The 25,016-nt window shown below is 44.5% G+C and overlaps 1 protein-coding gene across 4 annotated transcripts in view; it reads right to left on the bottom strand.

Moving 5' to 3' along the window:
- The window catches only part of rbks (ribokinase), a 169,231-nt gene that overhangs the window by 97,975 nt on the left and 46,240 nt on the right, over positions 1-25,016 (bottom strand). For 3 of the 4 annotated variants that reach the window (XM_078542706.1, XM_078542703.1, XM_078542702.1), the window contains exons 3-6: positions 21,094-21,157; positions 20,755-20,817; positions 18,442-18,606; positions 13,067-13,158 (exon numbers count right to left, since the gene is read on the bottom strand). In XM_078542706.1, the coding sequence (XP_078398832.1) occupies positions 13,067-13,158; positions 18,442-18,606; positions 20,755-20,817; positions 21,094-21,157 (384 nt within the window). The remainder of the gene's footprint in view (positions 1-13,066; positions 13,159-18,441; positions 18,607-20,754; positions 20,818-21,093; positions 21,158-25,016) is intronic. The other variant, XM_078542705.1, reaches the window with a different exon arrangement.

Here is a 25,016-nt window from a genome sequence, read left to right as displayed (position 1 = left end):
TACTTTTGAAGTGTAGTTTCATCCAAAAGAATATACCTGTGACAGTGCAACATATGTTCTGCACTGGAATATTACCCAAGATTTGAGGGTCTTCCCTATGGCCTTCCGACTTAGAGGAAAGAATGCTAACAACAGAGCTAAGAAAGCTGTACAGCAAGTTTTAGCTTTAGAAGGTGCATGAGAATTTGGGAATGGTACTTCAAAGTAAAAACCGATCAAAACGCAGAAAGTTCAGAGCTCTTGGTTTCAGCTGTGCTGCCATGAGGAGTGCAGCTATTTCCCCAAAATTAAGAAAGGTAAGGTCTCATTTAGTGCTGAAAGCCTGTTTCAGTTTTCAAAAGGTTAACACAAGTATCAGGCTTGGAACAAAAAATTCTGGCACTCTATTAAGTAGCAAGAAACTATGTTTGACTACTGGGATATATCCAGATGGCTTTTGTGAACCCACAGCATATTCAATATATGAAATCATATCTTCACCATCTGACCACAAACAGATCTCAACAGATTATAACAAAATCCAAATTACTGAGTCAGTCACTACAATATAAATCAATTCTTTCAATGTTACATACCTAGTATGTGTATGATCTAGCTTTCATTACAAGTAAAGTTTCTCATCTTGCCATGTTTATTATAGAATCATAGCAATAGAGTCATAGAGTTATACAGCACAGAAACAGACCATTCAGCCCATCATGTCCATGCCGGCCACTAAGCACCTATCTATTCTAATCCCATTTTCCAACACTTGGCCTGTAGCCCTGTATGCTATGGTGTTTCAAGTGCTCATCTAAATACTTCTTAAATGTTGTGAGGGTTCCTGCCTCTACCATCCCTTCAGGCAGTGTGTTCCAGATTCCAACCAACCTCTGGGTGAAAAATATTTTCCTCAAATCCCCACTAAACCTCCTGCCCCTTACCTTAAATCTATGCCCCCTGTTTATTGACACCTCCGCTAGGGGGAAAAGTTTCTTCCTATCTACCCTATCTATGCCCCTCATAATTTTGTATACCCCTATCAGGTCCCCCCTCAGCCTTCTCTGCTCTAAGAAAAACAACCCTAGCCTATTCAGTCTCTCTTCATAGCTGAAATGCTCCAGCCCAGGCAACATCCTGGTGAATCTCCAGTGTACCCTCTCCGCTGCAATCACATCCTTCCTATAGTGTGGCGACCAGAATTGCACACTGTACTCCAGCTGTGGCCTAAGTAGCATTTTATACAGCTCCAACATAACCTCCCTGCTCTTATATTCTATGCCTCGGCTAATAAAAGCAAGTATCCTATATGCCTTCTTAACCACCTTATCTACCTGTGCTGCTGCCTTCAGGGACCTATGGACATGTACATCAAGGTCCCTCTGATCCTCTGTACTTCCTAGGGTCCTGTCATTCACTGTGTATTGCCTTGCCGTGTTAGTCCTCTCAAAATGCATCACCTCACACTTCTCAGGATTAAATTCCATTTGCCACTGCTCTGCCCATCTTACCAGCCCATCTATATCGTCCCGTAATCTAAGGCTTTCCTCCTCACTATTTACGACACCACTAATTTTTGTGTCATCTGCGTACTTACTGATCATACCTCCTATTTCATGTCTAAATCATTAATGTACACTACAAACAGCAAGAGTCCCAGCTCCAATCCCTGCGGTACACCTCTAGTCACAGGCTTCCAATCACAAAAACAACTTTCAGCCATCACCCTCTGCCTCCTACCACTAAGCCAATCTTGGATCCAATTTGCCAAATTGTCCTGGATCCCATGGGCTCTTACCTTCTTGAACATTCTCCAATGCGGGACCCTGTCAAAAGCCTTACTGAAGTCCATGTAGACTACATCAACTGCACTACCCTCATCTACACAACCAGTTACCTCCTCGAAAAATTCAATCAAATTTGCTAGACATGATCTCCCCCTGACAAAGCCATGCCGACTATCCCTGATTAATCCCTGTCTCTCCAAGTGGAGATTAATCCTGTCACTCAGAAATTTTTTCCAATACTTTCCCTACCACTGATGTTAGACTCACTGGCCTGTAATTACCTGGTTTATTTCTACTACCCTTCTTGAATAATGGTACCACACTCGCTGTCCTCCAGTCTTCTGGCACCTCTCCTGTAGCCAGAGAGGATTTGAAAATTAGTGTCAGGGCCCCTGCAAACTCCTCCCTTGCTTCCCACAGCAGTCTGGGATACATCTCATCTGGGCCTAGGGATTTATCCACTTTTAAGCCCACTAAAACCACTAATACCTCTTCACTTTCAATGCGAATTTGTTCAAGTATATCACAGTCCCCCTCCTTGATTTCTATACCTACATCGTCCTTCTCCATAGTGAACACAGATGAAAAGTAATTTTAAACCTCACCTACCTCCTCCGGCTCCAAACACAGATTGCCACTTTGGTCCCTAATGGGTCCTACTCTTTCCCTGCTTATCCTCTTGCCCTTAATATATTTATAAGATGCTTTGGGATTTTCCTTTATCTTGCCCATCTGTGTTTTCTCATGCCCCCTCTTCGCTCTCTTAATTACTTTTTTTTAAGTACCCCCTGCATTTTCTATACTCCTCCAGGACTTCTGCTGTTTTCAGCCCTCTGTATCTGCAATAAGCCTCCTTTTTTTCCTTAGCCAATCCTCTATATCCCTTGTCATCCACGGATCCCTGGAATTGTTGGTCCTACCCTTCACCTTTATGGGAACATGTTGGCCCTGAACTCTCACTATTTCCTTTTTGAATGACTCCCACTGGTCTGATGCAGACGTTCCTACAAATAGCTGCTCCCACTACACTTTGGCCGGATCCTGTCTTATCATTTTGAAATTGGCCTTCCCCCAATTCAGGACCTTTATTTCTGGTCCATCTTTGTCCTTTTCCATAATTACCTTAAATCTTACAGAATAATGGTGACTATCCTTGAAATGCTCCCCCACTGACACTTCTACCACTTGCCCAGCTTCATTCCCTAAGATTAGGTCCAGTACCACCCCTTCTCATATAGGACTTTCTATGTGTTGGCTCAAAAAGCTCCCCTGGATGCACTTTAAGAATTCTGCCCCCTCTAAGCCTTTCACAGTAAGACTATCCCAGTTAATATTGGGGAAGTTGAAATCCCCTATTATTACCCTATTATTTTTACACTTCTCTGAGATTTGCCTACATATCTGATCCTCTATCTCCCGCTGACTGTTCAGAGGCCTACAGTACACTCCCAGCAAAGTGACTGCCCCTTTTTCGTTTTTAAGTTCTACCTTCTATGATACCACCCCTCCTTATTGCAGTAATTGACTCCTTGATCAATAGTGCAATGCCACCTCCTCTTTTACACCCCCTCCCTGTCACACCTGAAGATTCTATACCCTGGAATATTGAGCTGCCAGTCCTGCCCTTCCCTCAACCATGTCTCTGTGATAGCAACAATATCTTATTCCCATGTGTTAATCCACACCCTCAATTCATCTGCCTTACTTGTAAGACTCCTTGCGTTAAAATAGATGTAATCCAGCCTGGCATTATTCCCTTGTGCCTTAACAGGTCTATATTTGCTCTGCCTTCTAGGCTGACTTAGTTTCTCTTCTAAAATTGGCTGTGCATCAACCCCTACTGTACCTTCACTGTATATCCCATCCCCTGCCAAAGTAGTTTAAACTCCCCACAACAGCACTAGCAAACTTTCCTGCAAGGATGTTGGTCCCATTCAGGTTCAGATGCAACCCATTCGACTTGTATAGGCCCCACCCTTGCCAGAAATAGATCCAGTGATCCAGGAAACTAAAGCCCTCCCTCCTGCACCATCTCTTCAGCCACGCATTCATCCTCTCTATCCCCTTATTCCTATACTCACTAACACATGGCACAGGTAGTAATTCAGACATTACAACCTATGAGGTCCTGCTTTTTAATCTGCTACTTAGCTCCCTAAATTCTTGCTGCAGGACCTTATCCCTCTTTCTACCTATGTCGTTGGTATCAATGTGAATCACAATCTCCGACTGTTCGGCCTCCCCCTTTAGAATGCCCTGCGGCCGTTCTGTGACATCCTTGACCTTGGCACTAGGGAGGCAACACATCATCCTGGAGTCACGTCTACGGCTGCAAAAGCACCTGTCTGCGCCCCTCACTGTTGAGTCTCCTACCACTATTGCTCCTGCATTCTTACCCCTCTCCCCCCAACTTGTGCAGCTGAGCCACCCACAGTGCCTTGAACTCGGCTCTGGCTGCACAAGGAACCTTCACCCTCACCGTTTTCTCACACAGAAAAACGGTTCTCGAATGAGGTGCACTCTGGGGCTTTCCTGACTACCTGCCTGCTTCCCCTCTTCTGACTGGTGGTCACCCATTCCCTCTCTGACTGCACTTCCTTAATCTGCGGAGTGACCACATCTAAAAACGTGCTACCCACGTAACCCTCGACCTCGCGGATGTACCGCTGTGTCTCCAGCTGACGCTCAAGCTCCAAAATCCGTTGCTCAAGCTAGTCAAGCTGATGGCACTTCCTGCACATGTGGTCATCCAGACTGCAAGGAATGTCTAAGAATTTCCATATGGTGCAGGCCATTCAACACATGGGACTGAGCTCCCTTGCCATACTTTTAGTTTGCTTTTAATTAAAAGACTATTTCCTTAAATTTAAACCAAGGAGAAAACTATTTAGTTTTCCTTAAAATAAAGAAATGCTGAGACTCTTACCTTCTGTAATGTCGCTTTAAAGTGCAAAATAAACAACTTACCTACTGCCTACCAATCAGCTCTCTCCCTTGTCCTGACGTCACTCCTTTCAAATTCCAGTGCTGCTGAGTGTCTGGGTGAGAACCAGCTCCCTCACAGGTAAACTCCACTCTTTATACAGTTGCTCTGCTCCCTCACAGGTAAACTTTCTCTCACAGGGTCCTCCTCTCGCACTTTCCTCTAAGTGCTGCTGACTGCCTGTCCCAGGTTCCTCCTCTCGCACTCTCCTCTAGGTGCTGCTGACTGCCTGTCCCAGGTTCCTTCTCTCGCACTCTCCTCTAGGTGCTGCTTACTGCCTGTCCCAGGTTCCTCCTCTCGCACTCTCCTCTAGGTGCTGCTGACTTGTTTTTTTGCAAAAATATACTTTATTCATAAAATTTCTTCAACCACATTCCAAACCATTTCAAAAACACCATTACAAGGGTACAATCCGGTTCAACTTTTACAAAATGTATCACCAGGTGCATCAGTACAAACAATATTACAAACATTTACAGCCTTTCATTTTGAGCTGTACAGCCCAAGGGGGTTTTAAACAGTTCCCAGCCCCTCGGTGCACTGTGGCAGAAAGGTCTTAGACCGCGACCCTTCCCCATTGCGTCTTTGCGGCAGCTGCCCCAAGCTTTAGTGCATCGCTCAGCACGTAGTCCTGGACTTTGGATTGTGCCAGTCTGCAACACTCGGTCGGGGACAACTCTTTGTACTGGAAGACCAACAAGTTTCGGGCAGACCAAAGCACGTCTTTCACCGAGTTGATGATCCTCCAGCTGCAGTTGATGTTTGTCTCGGTGTGTGTCCCTGGGAACAGCCCGTAGAGCACAGAGTCCTGTGTCACAGAACTGCTCGGGATGAACCTCGACAGCAACCACTGCGTCTCTCTCCAGACCTTCTTTGCAAAGGCACAATCCACAAGGAGGTGAACGACGGTCTCTTCCCCACCACAGCCACCTCGAGGGCAACGTGCAGAGTGGGTGAGACTCCTGACGTGTAGGAAGGTTCTGACGGGGAGGGCCTTTCTCACCACCAGCCAAGCCACGTCTTGGTGCTTGTTGGAAAGTTCTGGCGATGAGGCATTCTGCCAAATGACTTTGACAGTCTGCTCGGGGAACCATCCCACAGGGTCCACCCTCTCCTTTTCCTCTAAGACATTACGTGCTGACCACTGCCTGATGGACTTGTGGTCAAAGGTGTTTTTCTGCATAAATTTTTCCACCAGGGACAGGTGGTACGGCACGGTCCAACTACTTGGAGCGTTCCGCGGCAGCGTGGCCAGACCCATCCTTCGCAACACCGGGGACAGGTAGAACCTCAGCACATAGTGACACTTGGTGTTTGCGTACTGAGGGTCTACGCACCGCTTGATGCAGCCACACACAAAGGTGGCCATTAGTATGAGGGCGATGTTGGGCACGTTTTTTCCCCCTTTATCTAGAGGCTTGTACATCGCATCCCTGCGGACATGATCCATTTTTGACCTCCAGATAAAGCGGAAGATGGCTCGAGTGATCGCCACCACGCAGGAGTGTGGAATGGGCCAGACCTGCGCCACGTACAGCAACAGCGAGAGTGCCTCACACCTGATGACCAGGTTCTTGCCCGCAATGGAGAGGGAGCGTCGCTCCCACTTGCCCAGTTTCCTTTTCACCATAGACACTCGCTCCTTCCAGTTTCTAATGCATGCCCTGGTCCCTCCGAACCATATCCCCAGCACCTTCAGGCCGTCAGCCCTGACAGTGAAGGGGGCAAAGGATCGGTCAGCCCAGTTCCCAAAGAACATGGCCTCGCTCTTCCCACGATTTACCTCGGCTCCCGAGGCCAGTTCGAACTGGTCGCAGATGTGGATCAGTCTGCGCACCGACAGCAGATCCGAGCAGAAGACGGCGACATCGTCCATGTACAGGGAGGCTTTTACCTGAGTGCCTCCACTGCCTGGGATCGTCATTCCTCTTATGCCCAGATCCTTCCTGATGGACTCGGCAAAGGGTTCTATGCAACACACGAAAAGAACAGGCGAGAGAGGACAGCCCTGCCTGACTCCAGATTTAATCGGAAAGCTATCTGTTTCCCACCCATTGATTGAGACTGCGCTACTGATGTTAGTGTAGAGCAGTTGGATCCAATTTCGAATTCCCTCCCCAAACCCCATTTTGGAGAGCACATCCACCATGTATAAAAACAAAAAGCTAAAAGCTACTGCAGATGCTGGAAATCCAAAACAAAAACAGAATTACCTGGAAAAACTCAGCAAGTCTGGCAGCATCGGCGGAGAAGAAATCAGTTAACGTTTCGAGCCTTCATGGCCCTTCGGCAGAACTGGAGCATAGTTAGAAGAAGGGAGAAATATAAATTGGTTTAAGGTGGGTTGGGGGGGGGGGGGGGCGGAGAGACATACTGAGGGTGTGGTGTGATTGTGGAGATGAGCAGATAATCAAAAGATGTCACAGACAAAAGGGTCAAAGAGGTGTTGAAGGTGGTGGTATTTGTCTGAGAAAAGTGCTAATTAAGAATGGAAGACAGGATATTCAAAGTACAGCTCTAGTGGGGGTGGGGTGGAAAGACTAAAGGTTTTAGTTTTAGATTTAAAAATAATGGAAATAGGTGGGGAAAGAAGAATCTATATAAATTATTGAAAAAAAAAAGCCGGGGGGGGAAAAGAAACGGGGTGGGGATGGGGGGAGGGGGAGTTTAAGATCTAAAGTTGTTGAATTCAATATTCAGCCCGGAGGGCTGTAAAGTGCCTAGTTGGAAGATGAGGTGCTGTTCCTCCAGTTTGCGTTGGGCTTCACTGGAACAATGCAGCAAGCCAAGGACAGACATGTTGGTAAGAGAACAGGGTGGAGTGTTAAAATGGCAAGCGACAGGGAGGTTTGGGTCTTTCTTGCGGACAGACCGCAGGTGTTCTGCAAAGCGGTCGCCCAGTTTGCGTTTGGTCTCTCCAATGTAGAGGAGACCGCATTGGGAGCAACGAATGCAGTAGACTAAGTTAGGGGAAATGCAAGTGAAATGCTGCTTCACTTGAAAGGAGTGTTTGGGCCCTTGGACGGTGAGGAGAGAGGAAGTGAAGGGGCAGGTGTTGCATCTTCTGCGTGGGCATGGGGAGGTGCCATAAGTGGGGGTTGAGGAGTAGGGGGTGATCCACCATGTAGGTGTGCGATATTCTGTCAAAGGCCTTCTCCTGATCCAAGCTGATGAGGCAGGTATCCACACCCCTGTCCTGTACATAGGCAATCGTATCCCTGAGCAGCGCGAGGCTGTCAGAGATCTTCCTGCCTGGCACAGTGCAGGTCTGGTCAGGGTGAATCACCAATTCCAGAGCGGATTTGACCCGATTGACCTTGGACAGAATCTTATAGTCCACATTCAACAGTGAAATGGGTCGCCAATTTCTAATTTCCTCCCTTCCCCCCTTGTGCTTGTAGATGAGGGTGATAATGCCTTTCCTCATGGATTCTGACATACTGCCGGCCAGGAGCATACTCTCGTACACTTCTAGCAGGTCTGGGCCGATCCAGTCCCACAGAGCCGAATACAACTCCGCCGGCAAGCCGTCGCTTCTGGGAGTTTTACTCTTCTCGAAGGACTCAAGGGCCTTAGTCAGTTCGTCAGGAGTTAGCGGTTTGTCCAGGCTCTCCCGTGTACTGTTGTCCAAGACCTCCGTGATAGAGGACAGGAAGGACTGGGAGGCCGTGCTGTCCGTGGGCTTCACGTCATACAATCCGGCATAAAAGGATTTGCTGATCCTCAAAATGTCGGACTGCGATGACTTTACTGAGCTGTCTTCTTCCTTCAGGCTGCTGATCACAGAGCTCTCTCTGTGTACCTTTTGGAAGAAGAAACGTGAGCACGTCTCATCCTGCTCCACGGAGCGGACTCTGGAACGGAAGATGATCTTGGAGGCCTCCGAGGCAAAGTGCGAGGCTTGCTGGCTCTTCACCTCTTGGAGTTCCTCCTTGACATCGACACCCATCGACTGCAGCCGGAGCAGATTCTGCATGTTTTTCTGGAGTCGAGACATTTCCCTCTGTTCCTTTCTAGCTTTCTGGACGCCTTTGAGGATGAAAAACCTCTTGATGTTTCCCTTGATCGCTTCCCACCAGTGTGTCAGGGACTCAAAGAGGGGTTTCACGGTTCTCCAACCTTTGTAATCCCTCTTGAGCTCCTCAATGTTCTCTGGGGTCAGCAGTTGCACATTTAGCTTCCATGCCCCCCTGCCCACCCTCTGGTCCTTCTCTAAGTGGCAGTCCGCCAGTAGGAGGCAGTGGTCAGAGAAAAACACCGGCTTGACGTCGGTGGATCTGACTGTGAATGCACGGGACACAAACAGGAAGTCTATCCTGGAACGAATGGACCCGTCTGGCCGCGACCAGGTGTATCTACGCTGCGCTCCGTCTGCAGGGTTGCTGAAGACGTCGTGCAGCTTGGCATCCTTAACTGTTTCCATCAGGGATCTGGACGTAGCGTCCAATCTGCTGTCGGCCCTGCTGGATCGTCCAGCCGCATCGATGATGCAGTTGAAGTCACCGCCCAGAATGACCGGTCTGGAGGTCGCCAGCAGCAGTGGGAGCTGCTGAAAAACCTCCAGCCGCTCGGCCCCTTGTGACGGGCCATACACGTTGATTAACCGAAGCGGAGCATTCTTGTACATTACGTCTGCTACGAGGAGGCGCCCGCCCACCACCTCCTTAACCTCGGAGACGGTGAAGTTGCCTCCCCGCAGCAGAATACCCAGGCCGGAGGAACGAGAGTCGTTTCCGCCCGACCAGATCGATGGCCCGTGGGACCACCATCGTGACCATTGCCTGTAGGAGCTGAGGTGCGGTATCGCACACTCCTGCAGAAACAACAGTTCAGCTTTGACCTTGGCAAGGTAGTCCAAGGTCGCAACACATCGCGTAGTAGATTTAATGCTACGCACATTTATGGATACAATCTTTAAACCCATTTTAAAGCATTTATTCTCCTACCAAACCTGTTGTCTCTGAGAGTCCCAGACCTTTAGTCTGCTCCTTCATACCCATAGTGAGCTCAAATTTCTTCACTTTGGATGGGCTGAGGAAGTTCTCCTTGGCAGTGTTCTGCTCAGGTGGCATCTGGGGGTTCGCGTAGAGAGCGAGTTTTGAGATGACATTTGCTGGAGAAGCTTCTCCAAAACTCACCCCCTCTGGGGCGTTGCTGTTCCCGGCTTCCCGGAGCTGGGGTGCGATGATTGGCTCACTGCTCCCAGATTCCTGGGGCTGTGGTGCACTGGCCTCCTCAGGTTGCAGGCAAAGTTGGGGTGCGCTGGTCTCCTTGTTGTCTCCAATGTTCTGGAGCTCGGGTGTCTAGTCCTCCAACGCCCTGGAGCTTTGCCGCTTCTTCTGTCGGTGCCGCCCTGGCACTTCTTCATCCGAAGAGCTGCTGCCTTTGTCATCCATGTCGGATGGGAGACGCCTCTTGCCACTTGTCTGGGAAGTGGCTTTGCTTCTTCTTCGCTCCTTCTTCCTTTTGGCTCTCTTCACCGTCTGCCACTCCCCCTGCTGCTTTTCCACTGCTGCCTCCTCCTCCATTGATTCGCTGTCCTGAGGACTGGGAGGTTCAGGGGGTAGTGCTGTTGATTGGCTATCTGTTGCCTCAATCTCTTCCTCCACCTTGTCTCTCTCTGTGTCCTCCTTTGTCCCGTTGAGCTCCCTGGGGGCCTTGGTGGTTGGAGTGACACGAAGCATTTCTTCTGCTTCCCCCTCGTTGGCTTTGGCTGCCTGTGCGTAAGTACGGCAGCGTTTGGGGCAGGTCCTGTAGAGGTGACCTGCCTCGCCACACAGGTTGCAGCACTTAGTCTGTTTGCAGTCTTTTGTCTGGTGCCCTTCCTGTTTGCAGATCTTGCAGAGGGAGGCGCTGCAGTTGGCCGCCACATGACCAGCCTTGCCGCATGAGCGACAATGCTTGGGTTGCCCAGCGTAGACCAGGTAGCCACGGTTTCCCCCGATAGCGAATTTGGAAGGAGGGTGGAAAATGGCTCCCTTACCGTCGGTCTTTAGCGTGACCTTAAACTGGCGTTTGCCTGTCCAGATCCCCAAGTCGTCTCGAATCTCAGTGCCGCTCCCCACCTTATCGAAGTACCTGGTGAGGAAGGTGACCACGTCGGCGACAGGGACGAAGGGGTTGTACAGATGCACCGTCACCACCCGGTCCCGTTGCAACGGCAGAGCAAAGAGCGGCTCCGCCGTCAGGATCTTCATCTCCGGCAGGTCTCTCTTCTCCTCGAACACCCTCAGGAGCTGGACGCAGTCTGCTACTCGCTGGAACATCACGTCGAAAAATCCAGCACTGGGGAAGTCCTGCAGGGTGTAGATCTCCGGAGCTTCAAAACCGCACGCCTTCAACAGGATCCTCCTGGCGAAGAAGGCCCGATCCATAGGTGATCCTCCTTCGCTGTACTTCACCGTGACTCGGACGGTGTTAGATACCCCATGGTATCGGTTCCGATTGGTTATAGCCTTTGCTTCCCGACCTTGCCTTGGCAGAACCATGCTCATGGTCTCTCCCCTCTCCTCTAGGTGCTGTTGACTGCCTGTCCCAGGTTCCTTCTCTCGCACTCTCCTCTAGGTGCTGCTGACTGCCTGTCCCAGGTTCCACCTCTCACACTCTCCTCTAGGTGCTGCTGACTGCCTGTCCCAGGTTCCACCTCTCACACTCCTCTGGGTGCTGCTGACTGTTTGTCCCAGGGTCTTCCTCTTGCACTCTCCTTAAATTGACTTCAAAATCATTCCTAACCAGTTATTATTGATGATTGTGCTAACCCCTCCTCAGCATTCACCTCACTAACTCTCCATTATCCATGGTTTTGTCATTATAAATCTGAATTAGAAATATGAAACTGATCATTTTTCCCCCAATCTAAAAACACATTTGGATGGATTGTAGAAAAGCTTCATGTCAACAGATCAAATGTTTGAATAGACAATGATAAACTGTTATACCACAAACCATTTAAATTAGACAAACATTTAAAAGAAAACATCTTTAATACAAATATGTGGAGAAGTCCAGAAACCAATACTGTCACGAGGGGACATTGGCAACCGGTAATGCATATTGAGCATCAAAAACAATATAACTGGAGGCACATTTTGCACATGGGTGTTGATTTTGTAACAACTGTTATTCTTGGCGAAGGGATCCCTATCGTGGGAGCAAAGAGGAAATGGCCTAGAACACTTGAAAACCAGGCTTGGCTCAGGTATATGCATGTATCTAGGAGTTCTTGTTGGTGGTGGCCTGGGCATTTGCATTTGCTGCCCAATAAATCAGCCCAGTAAGAAAATAATTCCCTTACTATATCACATCATGTACAAGCAGCAAGCTATATATTTCTATAGGTATGCTCACAGAGTAGCATGTAGAAATGCATTCTGCTTTATTCACAGTTGTCAGCGTTATGCTGTAGGCAAGAATTAGGAATTCTGTTGCACAATATTAGTTCCCAAAGTATGAAAGGGTCATTTATCAACCATTAATATACAAAAATGAGAACAATGCAGTTGCTGAGTTACACCAACAGCTGTGTGCAAAGAAAAACCACAACTTGAATAAAACTGACCACTAGTTGAAGTTGGTGAATTGAAAAAGTTTCTTTACACATCTATTTTACAAGTATTTTATTAATTTATACACTATGGGAACAGAAAATGTTGGAAAAGTAGTTTTTGATCCATGCATTCAAACTGAGAGGCCCAACGATCTTTCGCATAAGTCATGGGAGGTGGGGACTGAAGTGGGCTATGGGTTGAGTGGTTGGAGGCGGTGGAGGGGGGAAGAGGTGGTGGTAGGCAGTGGGGGAGGGTGTGGGAAAAGTAGGGTAAGCAATTCTAATTCATGTGGAGTCATGGGACCATTCCTATGCCTCCTGGCTCCACTGAATAATCCTGAACTGGGTAGACATAATACATGCCTTCTTCATTGGTAATTTCTCAATTTCTCAACAGGAGATCTGACATCTGACAAAATTGGGGATTTAGCAGAGGGTCAGTGAATTCCAGAACTTGACATATTCAGCATCAAGTGCTCCAAGATCCAGTCAAGCTTGAGCAGATAAGACAATTCTTCCACAATTCACAAATGTGTCAACCCCAATCTTAAAAGAGATGATGTTTCCATTTCCAACACCAGCCTTGTAGATTACTGGTGTAAGTGCCAATTGCAGAGTGAAATTTTGAGCAGTTCTGCATCCTTCTAACTAGCAGAGAAGGACAAGCTTTATCTCATTAATCTGGGTGCTTCTGAACCTACACCCCAGGGCCGAAAAAACAGCTAACTCAGTGCATCAACATGTGTAAAATAAGAAAAAGCAACACAGTACCTCAGTCTCGTTGCAACAGAAGACATCTGTCTCTTTGTAGAACTCGGGATCAAGGTCAGCAACAGCCGGTGCAGGATTAAAGATGGTTTTCGCTGAAAGATTTGTTTCATAAAAAGAAAAGGGCATTAAAAGAGAATAAATGTTTTGAGATCAATGTTTCGGAGAGATTACAAGAAAATAGCTCCAGGGAGGGGTTCAAATAAAGTAATAAACCACAAGTGCTGAGCTCAAGGTGGTGCATCCTCTTGAATTCTGAGCCACTAAACTGCTGTCTGTGGAAGATACTATTCCTTCAGTGAGAAGTATCCAACATCCTTCCCAGTTTGGATAGAACATTAGCCTCTTTAATGAAGTCTTTTTCATCCCTTTCTCAAGCTGGAATTGGAATTGGGAAAGGATATACTTTTGTACAGGGTAGGAGATAGAAAATTTCTTTTTTCCCCAAGAGTATCTACTTGTTTTGTCAGTAAAGAGGTATTTGTGATCTCCATATTGGATTTTAAAAAAGTCCCATTTGGATGATGTCCTCAGGATGGTATTACATTTGTGTTACCACTGCAAAATTACAGGAATTGCATCTGTACTGGATTACTGAGAGAAGAAAAATAGATATACATTTTTTTTAAACTGCTGTCAGACAAAGGATCAATATGCATATCTACTTTTAGTGCTTTTATATTATATAATGTGATTCCACAAGAATGACACTTGAATGGACACCTGAGACCCCTCACCATCCTACTGAAACTTCAAGCCAAACTCAAAAAACTTATAATTCTCAAAGCTACAAGGAAGAATCCAGTTCCATATTTTTGGTTTATCTAGAGATTCCAGAATAATTCTTGAGACCAATAATAACGTTGGTTTCCGATTCTGTTGGATGTCTGGAGGTTGGCTTTTTAAAATATATTTAACAGTATCTTCAACAGCGTTGTCAATGGTAGGAGGCCCACACACTTTCTGTCAAAGGCACACCTTCATTGTAACGCCACCATTAGCTCTTAGTTTATGTAGAAGTGCAAAACCCGAGTTCTCATTAAATATGGAATAGGAAACCTAGAACTAAATGAATAAGACCTGACTGTTCTTTCAAAATTTTAGTGGCCTTAAATTCTGCAATCCAGTTCTCGAGCAAAACCATCTGAAACCTTTTCTCAGTGTTTATGCAGATGGAAATTGGGACACTTAAGTAAGAACTAGTTAAATGCAATTTGTAATGAACAAAGCTATTTTGGTAAAGGGCATGTTAGTATGAGCTCATCATTTGCAAGGCAACACTTTCTTTTGACAATGAGGCTCTCTGTCAGACACGCCTACAGACAAGAGTTTAGTGCTCTGAAACACCCACTGATCCTCATATGCAATTTGAGCCAGCAGGTGACTTATGCCTTAACTGCAGTTGCACTTCCCTTTCTTGCAGTCATGTTAAAAACTGCTGTTCGAGAAGGTCAGCATGGCAAAATAATAACAGACCATATGCAACACAACCACTCAAATACAAAACAAAATTGCACTGTAATGGAGGAGGAGAAGAGATGTGAGGCTGTAACATGATTATCATCCAAGCGATCTTAGTTTTGTATTTGTGGTTTATGAGATCAAAAGATTGCTTTGATTCTACAGCCATGTATAACAGACTTCAACTCAACTTTATTTCAAATATGATAACAATTCACTCAATACGGATAGGCAACTTGTAAGAACAAACAAAAAAAGTAAAAAACACAAAATTATTAAAAAGTAAAGGAAATGCAATTTTTATTCAAAGTAGTCTTCCTTTTCATAGAAATAATAAAAGACACTTGATTTTAAGATTTTTTAAAAATCCTTTCACAGGATGTGGGTGTCACTAGCTAGGCTAACATTTGTTGCCCATCCCTAATTGCCCTTTAGAAGGTGATGAGCTACCTTCATGAACTGCTACAGTCCATGGGGTGTAGGTACACCCAGTGCTCTCAGAGAGGGAGCTCCAGGATTTTGACCCAGTGACAGGAACAGTGATATAGTTCCAAGTCAGGATGTTGTGTGGCTTGGAGAGGAACTTGCAGGTGGTGGTATTCCTATGCATCTGCTGTTCTTGTCCTTTTAAGTGGTAGAGGTCACAGGTTTTGGAAGGTGCTATTGACAGAGCCTTGGTGAGTTGCTGCAGTATATCTTGTAGATGGTACACACTGCTGCCATTGTACATTGGTGGTGGAAGGAGTGAAACATTCAAGGTAATGGATGAGGTGCCAAACAAGCAGGCTGCTTTGTCCTGGACGTTGTTGAAATTTTTGAGTGTTGTTGAAGCTTCACTCATCCAGACAAGTGGAGAGTATTCCTTAACACTCCTGGTTTGTGCCTTGTGGACATTTGGGGAGTCAGGAGTGAGTTATTCACCATAGAATTCCCACCCTCTGACCTGCACTTGTAGCCACAGTATTTATATGGTTACTCCAGTTCAGTTTCTGATTAATGGTAACTCCCAGGATGTTGGTAGTGGGGGATTCAGCAATGGTAATGCCATTGAATGTCATGGGGAGATGGTTAGATTCTCTCTTTTTGGAGATAGTCATTATCTGGCACTTGGGTACTTGAATGTTACTTGCCACTTCTCAGCCCAAGCCTGAATGTTATTTTGATGCATCAGATTAAGCTTGACCTGGATATCTTTGAATATGATATTTCGCCTTATTAGACGGCTCTAAAGATGTCAAACATGGAGATTTCTCCTGTGTATCATAGAACAACTCCATCATTGCAAACATCCACAGTTGCAACGAGAATCCTGCCTAAGGGCCTTTTGAGAGTGCTAGGCTCAGGGATCAGGCATCCTTAGATTTCAGGCTAAAGTTGCACTTCTCACTGGGAAGTCATTCCCTATAGTTTGATTTAGGGTTATAGAATGGTTACAGCACAGAAGGTGGCCATTTAGCCCATTTTGTCCATGCCAGCTCTTCGTAAGAGCAGCTCAGCTCAACCCACTCCCCCATTGTCCGCTTTTCCCTGTAGCCTGAAGTAGATTTGGCGGGAGGGAAAATCTTACCTGAGGGTTTTTATTTTGGCACTTCAATTTCTAGTTTAAACTTTAGTTTAAGAAATATTTGGTAACTGTACAATTTTGTTGTATAACACAGGGAAGCAAAAGGTACTCCTCTGCACTCTTCTTTCCCTTCAATGACCAAAAAATATTGAAAAATGGTTTCCCAATGCTAGCTTGCGAAACTGAATGTCAGCTAATGTATTGACAATCCTTTAATTATTTAGCCTTTCACTGATCCTGCAAGATAGTACACGCGAATTGCTTAATCTCTGGACGGTTTCAATCTTTCAACATACCAGGCAATTCATCAAATTACTCTTGTCAACAAACGAAATGACCCAGTACACTTCCAGTTACATAACTATAATATTCCTTAATTTGAGCAGACCATTGCTGATCATCTTTGATTTTATTTTTTACATTATCCTCAGAATATTATCAACTATCTCTCTAGTTGCCTGCACCTAATAAATTTTACAGTATATGTACATCACAGTCTCGAGTACTAAGTTTAAACTCCCCACTCTGCTGAAGTGATTATTCTACATTTTTCTTTAAAGAAAAGTGATTTCACACCAAACATATGACCCAATTGTGATAGACAGACTTCAAACCTAACTGTTACACCTCAATATGTCTGATCTATAAGCAAAGGTTGGGATGGAGAATAACCTCCACCAGCTTTACAACCCCCCCAAGATCTTTGTGCTCATACAGATCTGGTCTCTTACCCATCCTCAGTTTAATCGCTTCACAATTGGTAGCTTTGCATTTATCTGTGTAGGACATAAGTTCTGTAATTCCCCTCTTAAAGTCTCTGCCTCTCCTTGAAGATGCTCCTTAAAAAAGGTGCCAGCTTCTATCTCTGATCTTTGCCGAGTTAGTTGATCTTATTCAGGTTGGCTTTAAGGGCATTACAATTGGCCTGGGTCAGAGTGAGGAACAATTAGCCAGCATTTCAGCTCTGTATTCCGATCTAGTGACATTTCTGTGAATGTGTAATAAAGGCAGCATCATCCAGAATGCTCTTCAGTCAACTACTTGTCACTCACAATGCTTAATTAAACAGCATAGCTTTACAAGAAATAGGATCGGTCAGGGAAAAGTATCCTTCACATCTCAATTTGAATTTTGGAACGCATCAATGCTTCACCTGACAAAATCCTCCTTTTTACACTTGTTTATCTGGGCCAAGGTAGGAGCTGCTGAAAATCGACAAAAGGCACAAGATCACATTTGATAACGCGGGTTGTTCATACATCGGTAATCTTCTAATCTTCCTCCAATTTACCAGTATCAATTGGCCAAGGATTTACTACTCCTTCACTTATGGCCATACATTACTCCCAATTCTCCACAGTTTAAAGCTAAGTATTCAAACTTCGCCTTCTGATTTCACTGTTGGAACAATTGTGATTGCAGTTATTCTGCATTTAGCAAAACGTGATGCCCTTCTGTGAAAGGTGAGGGAAGGTCTCATACCTTAAGGATTTAATGGGTTCAGTAGTTTCCAGAGTTTTACTGCCACTTGTGTACAATAATGTATACCCAAAACACACTGTCTAACTGCATCTGGAAGCCCCTAAATATCATGATCCATAGTTTCTTGAGTGATGAAACTACTCCATCAGATTACATAGCAATGACATATTTGCAAAATAGCATGGTTCATAATCTCTGTCAATTTAAGAAAAAAAGACAGATATTGAGAAAACAGAATATATTAACAAAACACAGTAGAATGGAGGTAAACAAGGACATTCATAAGAAACCAAGATACAAGGAATTAAAACATAAATGTTGATAATCTTTTTCCATTCCTCTAATAGGCGTCTAGGACTTCATGTTTCACTGATTCTAAAGAGAATGGCAGCTCAGAGGCTGAAAAATCAGAGGAGAAAAAATGCTGTTGTTGCAATTTTAACCACACACATCTATCACAGGATTATGCAACTTAAAGGCACATCTTGCTTCCAGAAATGAAAAATTGCAAGCCAAATGATCAAATATGGCAATAGTGTTACCCTTCAGTGACTAGCAGAATGACACATCAACATCAGAAAGCTGATGGTGGTATCATGGCAAACAAGGATGCTGCTTGATCACTTCCCTGTGATAGCTTTAATCTGAGAATGTGACTTAATCTGAGAGAATTCAGAAATAAAAATCCAGTTAACTAACCGAACACATCAGGCAAGACTCTTGACTTGTTGTTTGGGCTCTGCATTGTGGAATAGTTGCCCATTATAGAAACTGCCTAACCCTATAAGGGGCAGCAAGTTGAAAATCATCTTCATCAAATTAGAATAATTTGATACACCATTGCTCAATCTTTAAACAACATTGTGCCCACCTCCAGCCTTGTGAGCTATTTTCAAGGCTTCCAATGTGATGGCAGGTCGAATTTCTAGCTGACAGACAACCACCTTCGCACAACCGATTACTTGGGAAGCTCGCTCCAAATCTTCTGAATTTAACAGCAGGTTAGCACCAGCTACTATGATGATTGCGTTCTGTCCTGTAATAGTAAAAAGTTACAATGCTCAAACCATGGCAGAAGAGGACAGGCAAGGTGTCTTGGGTTTGGATCCTTCCTCAGAACTGTTACCCAAACTCAGGAAGGATCCATAGCCAAAATGTCCAGTCTTTTCTCTCTTACATACTGTCTGACCTGATGAATCTTTCCAGAATTTGCTTTATGTTTTGTTTCACAATACTAGCATCTGAAGTGTGTTGCTCATGGGGGTAGATTTCCTCTGTGCACAATGTATAACAAAATCATACACCCACTCCTTATAAATGGGTTCATGATTTCATTACACAAAACACTATTCGAAAGATTTACCAAGGTGCTGTTCAGTTTACTAATAGTGAAATTCCTTTTCACACAAACTATCAGCAGACCGTGAATGAGAAATGACAAAATTATAATTACCTTTAACACACTGTTGTGTATAAATGAATACCGATGACATTGAGAATTCGCTTGTACGAGATCCTAACCCAAGTGCGGATGAGCTGAATTCTCAAAGAACCAGTTATGAACCTTGAACGATCTTGTTGCTTTATCGGGTGTTTGTTAATCCAGCTCCCTTATACTGTCAGGCTTCATAGCACTAGTCCAGTTCTCCTTGAAGCCACAAGTATTCATCACTCAAACAAAATATAATCGGGCTACAGTGAGGTGACTCATGAATTAAACTCGCTATCTTCCCATATAATTGTGTCTCTGTCTGTTGTCCTTAATTATTTTGATTTCCTTTGATCTTTGTTTGTTTTCTGCTTTTTGTAGGTGTTTTTATCAATTTCCCCCTGTACATCTCACACACCCAATCACGCTGACCTCAATATATTTGACTTTTCAGTTCTTCAATAATCATATCTGATGAGATTTGCTTTAAATATTTTAGGGCATCACTCTTGTTTCTGTCGCTTATTTTTTAATCACAGAATTTAATTCTATGACTTAAAGTGACTGCTGGAAATCGCTAAAGGTATGGCAGAGAATTTTCTGTAGAGTTTCAAGGAGGATGTGTGCTCCTCCCAGGTCCGGAGAACTACTGGAGCAGATGCTGTTGCTCCATACTCAGCCCTTTTTCATCTCAATTCTTGGAATATGTGATGCTTCCAGTGCTTTGTGATAATGCTCAGTCTCCATTCCCTTGTTGCCCTTCATCCACCAATAAAAATAATTCTCACTATTTAGCCACAGTAAGGTTCCAGGTTTTGCTCCACCCTTTATGGATTCCTCCTCTCTTGGCACTGCTTCCTGCTACAGCTCCTGACTCTACAGGAAGTTAAGGGGCCCACATTCATCTCTCCCTACACTCCAGCCTATTCCCCACAACTACCAGGCCACTATTCCCTCCTCAAACCTCAGTTCCAAAATTCCCAAGCGCCAATCTCTGGACTGCTTCCCATTCTCCAAGACCGCGTCACATTCCAAACCTTGCAAACCGCAACCCCCACTTCTCATCCCAATCTCAGTCTCATGATACCGCTGCCCACCCCCCCCCCCCCTCCCCCCCCCGTCCCTATCTTAACCTGGTAATGGTGTACATAGTGAAGAATGGTTATGGTGACTGTGGCCAAATAGATTTTTGTTTGGTAAAATGTGCTTCATCATTTTTGTGACCGAGCCAATCAGAGATTTTACTGTAAACCGTTTTTAAAATCAGATTGCTTTCTGGTTCTGGGGTTTTATTGAGTTGAAAGAGCAGTAATCTGAGGGATCTAGCTGGCCCACATTTTGGGATACAATTATGTTGCTTATTGGTTTATGATGTGGTGGCTCAGGAGTTTCTTCTCTCTGTCTTTGTGATCTGAGGGTATTCCACAACACTACACTCACAGGTAGGTCACAAAAATAACCTCCCTTAACCTACTTAACTTTCTGCAGGGTTTCAAAGAAATCTCTGTATGGCAAGAGGCCAGCTAATAATCTTCTACCTTCTGTTCATATTAAAAGGCAACAACGTACTCTTGCAAAAATTGATGGGCAGGCATCCTACTGCCAAGCCTTTGCAAATGCAGACTAATGAACGTTTATTATATACTCTTGTTCAAATTAAAAAAACAGGCCAATTTTACACAGTTCTTTCCTAATTAAAGACATTTTTTAAGTCAGCTAAGGAGGAAGCATAAAAATGTCAATCCTGTGCAGTACCTTCATCATTCACTGTAATAGGGGCAACTCCTGTCGATGCTTCATCTGTTTGACCCACATAGACTGTAATGAGAAATCAATATGAGTGTAATAATAATTCTCACACTGAGATACAGCTATGTAATTAGAATGTATTGAGGGTTGATTTATGCCAAACCGGTCTCCAATCAATTGTGTTTAGTTACAGCTGTAAAAAATTATTTACAACTACAACTATATCAAGCAAAAGCAGCTTCTGGCAGAAAAAGAGGCAACTAAGAAATGTCCAAGAGATCTGCAATAACTCCACTGCAGATAAATAATCTCTCCAAAAGAGAAGACAAAATTTTGAAGTAATACCTGTAGACACGCCATTACTTTTGAAGTTTTCGATGTAATTATCTCCAAATGAATCTTTCCCAACCTGTTTTGCGAGGGAAAGAATGGTTAGGTGATGGCTTCTTGAAACTAAACACTTTATTCCATCTTATTAGAGAAACCATCTTTAAATTAATTTCTGATAGCGAGATTGAAATTGTTCAAGATGCAATTTAAGTGAAAGCATTTTCAAAACAAAGTTGTATGAGTTGTTGCCAGTAACAGCCTAGCTTCCCTATTCATCAGTAGCCCAGTGGAGTTTTGACAAGTTTATTCAGCCTTCATCTGCACAATATGATGGCCATGAACAGTTGCTAATATGTTCTCTAAAACATAATGTATTTTTCAATTGAAGTAATTGTATGAGTGGGTAAGGACTGTCCAGTGTATTTATCTTACTTTGAATTTAAGGCATCTGACAAAGTTTCTCATGCGAGGCTTTCAAAGAAGGATCAACTCAATGGAATTAAAGCCACCTGGATTGAAAATCAGTAATACACAGGCCCCATGGAGCACACAATTTATAAACCTGGAAGAAGCTACTTTTAGAATTAATACAAAAATAAAATGCTACAGATGCCGGTAATCTGAAGTAAAAACAGAAAATGCTGAAAATACTCAGCAGGCCTGGCAGCATCTGTGGAGAGAAGAACAGAGCAAACATTTCAGGTTTGTGATCTTTCATCAGAAAAGCTAGAAATGTAATAAGATTTGAGCGAGGCAAAGGGAAAAGAGTATGATAAGAAAAACAAAAGGGAAGGTCTGTGATAGGGTCGAAATCAAGAGAGATTAAATGACAAAAGGGTTCATGATGCAAGGCCAAAGGGACAAGTAAAGAAACAAAAGATGTGTCCAGAGGAGGTGTGAATGGCAGGATCATGAAAAGTCGCCATTCCCAAACGGAAAAAAAGGAAAAAAGAAAAGAAAACGAAAAAGTGAGAACCAAGGGTGAAAAAAAATAAACCAACAAAGAAAAAGAAACAAAATGAGGCAGAAGTTATAATCGAAAAATTGTTGAAATCAATGTTGAGTCCAGAAGCATGTAAAGTGCCCAGTGAAAAAGATGATCTTCTGTTCCTCGAGCTTAAGTTAAGCTTCACTGGAACATTGTGGAAGGACAAAGCCAGAAAGGTCAGCGTAGGAGCAAGGTGGAGAATTAAAATCACAACTGACTAGAAGTTTGGGGTCACACTTGCGGACTGAAAGAAAGTGCTCTGCAAAGTGGTCACCCAGGGGAGGTGGTGGCGTAGTGGAGACACTGGTTTCTTCGGAATTCTAAAATGGGGAATGGGAATATACTTTTGATGATGGCATCATGTTGAAGGTGGCGGAAATGGCGGAGGATGAAAGGTTGATTACAGAGGCCAGTGGAGTGGAAGTTGAGGTGGACAAGGGGAACCCTATTGTTTTTGGGAGGAGGGGAAGGAGTGAGAGAAGTGTATGAAATAAAACTGACATAGTCGGGAGCCCTGCTAACCATGGAGGGGAGGAATCCTCGGTTCAGCAAAAAGCAAAACATGTGGGAAACTCTAATATGAAAGGTTGCATCATCAGAACAGATACAATGAAGAAGCAGAAGCTGGGAGAATGGAAATAGACTGCTTACAGGGCGTGAGGAAGTGTGGTCAAGGTAACTATGAGAGTCAGTGGATTTATGGCGAATATTGGTTGATAGATCACCCCAAAAATGGAGGCAGAGAAGTCAGGGAAAGGAAACGGGAGGGTCGGAGATAGACCATGTGATGGCAAGAGAAGGGTGGAAATTGGAAGCAAAGTTGATAACAAATGGATGACAATATTAGGATTGGAGCTGAGAGAATGGAGTACTGCAAGTTCAGAGGGAGATAGATTAAAATGAGTGATGGCAGCAGAGAAATTGAGATGGCTAATGTCATGCCAGCAGTTCTCAGTGAAAAGATCTAGAGAGGTTAAGAGGCCAGAGGGAGGGTTTATGTGAAGACAATACAGTAATTGGATAAAAGGGTCCACTCTGTGGGTAGAAGACGCCTAGCCAAGTAGTGGCCACTGAAGCGAAGGCAACGGAAAAAGAGCTCAAGTGTCATGCTGAACTCAAAATTCACTGATGTGGGAACAGAAGGGGATGAAGCTGAAGCCTTTGCTAAAGACTGATCAGAGAGGGGAAGGTTGGAAGGTATTGAGAGTACGTGGGAAAGGGCGAGATTAGAGGAAGGGATGGGGTTAGAGACGTTAAGGGGAAGAAAGATCCTTTGTGAAGGCTGTTAAGCTTCAACAACTCATCGGTACCAACATCCCTCCGGATCCTTCCTCTGACGCTGTCCCGCTTCTAGTGAGTTTCCAAGGCGCAGGCTCCTGCAGGTATTGACAGTCCGCTCCATGGAATGGGCAGCCAACTGATCTAACTGAGGAGCCAATCAAGGGTTATCATTATACCACACCATTGGAACTTTCCTGGTAATGCACGGGCTCCCCCGTTGACTTTGGAGCCCAGAACCATTTGGGGGCAGCTTCCCGGTGGCAGGCCGGAGAGCCTCCTTTCAAACCCCCAGTAACAGAGCCGCAAGGCTGAAATGGCCATAATCATTCTTTTCCCCTTTCACACTGATGGCCCTAAGACCTCCAGGCCCTTTTTCTTTCAGCAGCCATTCAAGAGTTTTTTGAGGCACCGTCACATTCACCTACCTGCCTCAGAGGCACTCACCTCACCCAATGGGGCTGCTGGTTATCTGGTGCGGCAGGCCCTCTCATTGGTCCTCCCATATTGCTGCCCTGTCAGCTATCATTAATTGGCTGCCTTCTGTAAGATCACCACGCCATGCGGATGTTAGAGATCAGCAGGGTCGGTCCCCGGAAATGGACCCAATTCCTAATTTTCTTTACTCGGAAGATCCTGGCCATTTAAACTGTTTCTCTTTCCACAGAATCTGTCAGACCTAAGGAGTATTACCAGCATCTCTGTTTTTACATTTAGAATTATACTAATTTACTGATGTTTAAAGAGACTTCAATGCACAAGGAACATAGAAAGTTAGCATGCAGGCACAGCAAACAATTAGGAAGGCAAAAGGCATGTTTCTGTTTATTGCAAGAGGATTGAAATACAAGAATAAGGAGGTCTTGCTACACTTATACAGGGCTTTGGCGAGACCACACCTGGAATCCTGTGCGCAGTTTTGGTCTCCATATTTATGGAACAATAGACTTTCATTGAAGGCAGTACAGCAAAGGTTCACTAGATAGGTCCCTGGGTTGTTCTATGATGAGAGGCTAAGTATATTGAGCCTATACTCCCTGGAGTTTAGTAGAATGAGAGTTGGTCTCATTGAAACATACAAGATTCTGAAGGGGCTTGATAGAGTAGACACAGAGGTTGTTTCCATTGGCTAGGGAGTCTAGAACAAGGCAGCACAGGTTCAGAATAAGAGGCTGACCATTTAGGACAGGCATGAGGAGGAATTTCTTCACTCAAAGGTTTGTCAATCTTTGGAATTCTCTACCCCAGATGGTTGTGGTTGCTCCATCATTGAATATTTTTAAGGCAGAGATAGATTTCTGCTCTCTCAGGAAATCAAGGGATATGGGGAATGAGTGGGGAAGTGGAATGGAGCCTAAGATCAGTCATGATCGTATTAAAAGGTGGGGCAGGATTGATAGGCCATATGGTCTTCTCCTGCTCCTAGTTCTTATGTTCTTATGCTCTGATAATATAAGATAGAAATTCCGCTAACTAATGGAAATGAGACAGACCAAATTCAAAGGAATCTGGACCAGTTAAGGGGATGGATGAAAGAGTGGTATTTGATGTTAACATTGGTAAGTACAAGGAAATCACACTTGAAAAAAACATGCCTGATAAATGGATACTAATTAGCAACAGTGGGTAAGGAAAAGATTTTGTATGCAATAGTCAACAGATTTAGCCAATT

This window comes from Cetorhinus maximus, chromosome 5 (assembly GCF_964194155.1).
Source record: "Cetorhinus maximus chromosome 5, sCetMax3.hap1.1, whole genome shotgun sequence".
Lineage (NCBI taxonomy): Eukaryota > Metazoa > Chordata > Chondrichthyes > Lamniformes > Cetorhinidae > Cetorhinus > Cetorhinus maximus.
This window is presented reverse-complemented; position numbering and strand designations above follow the sequence as displayed.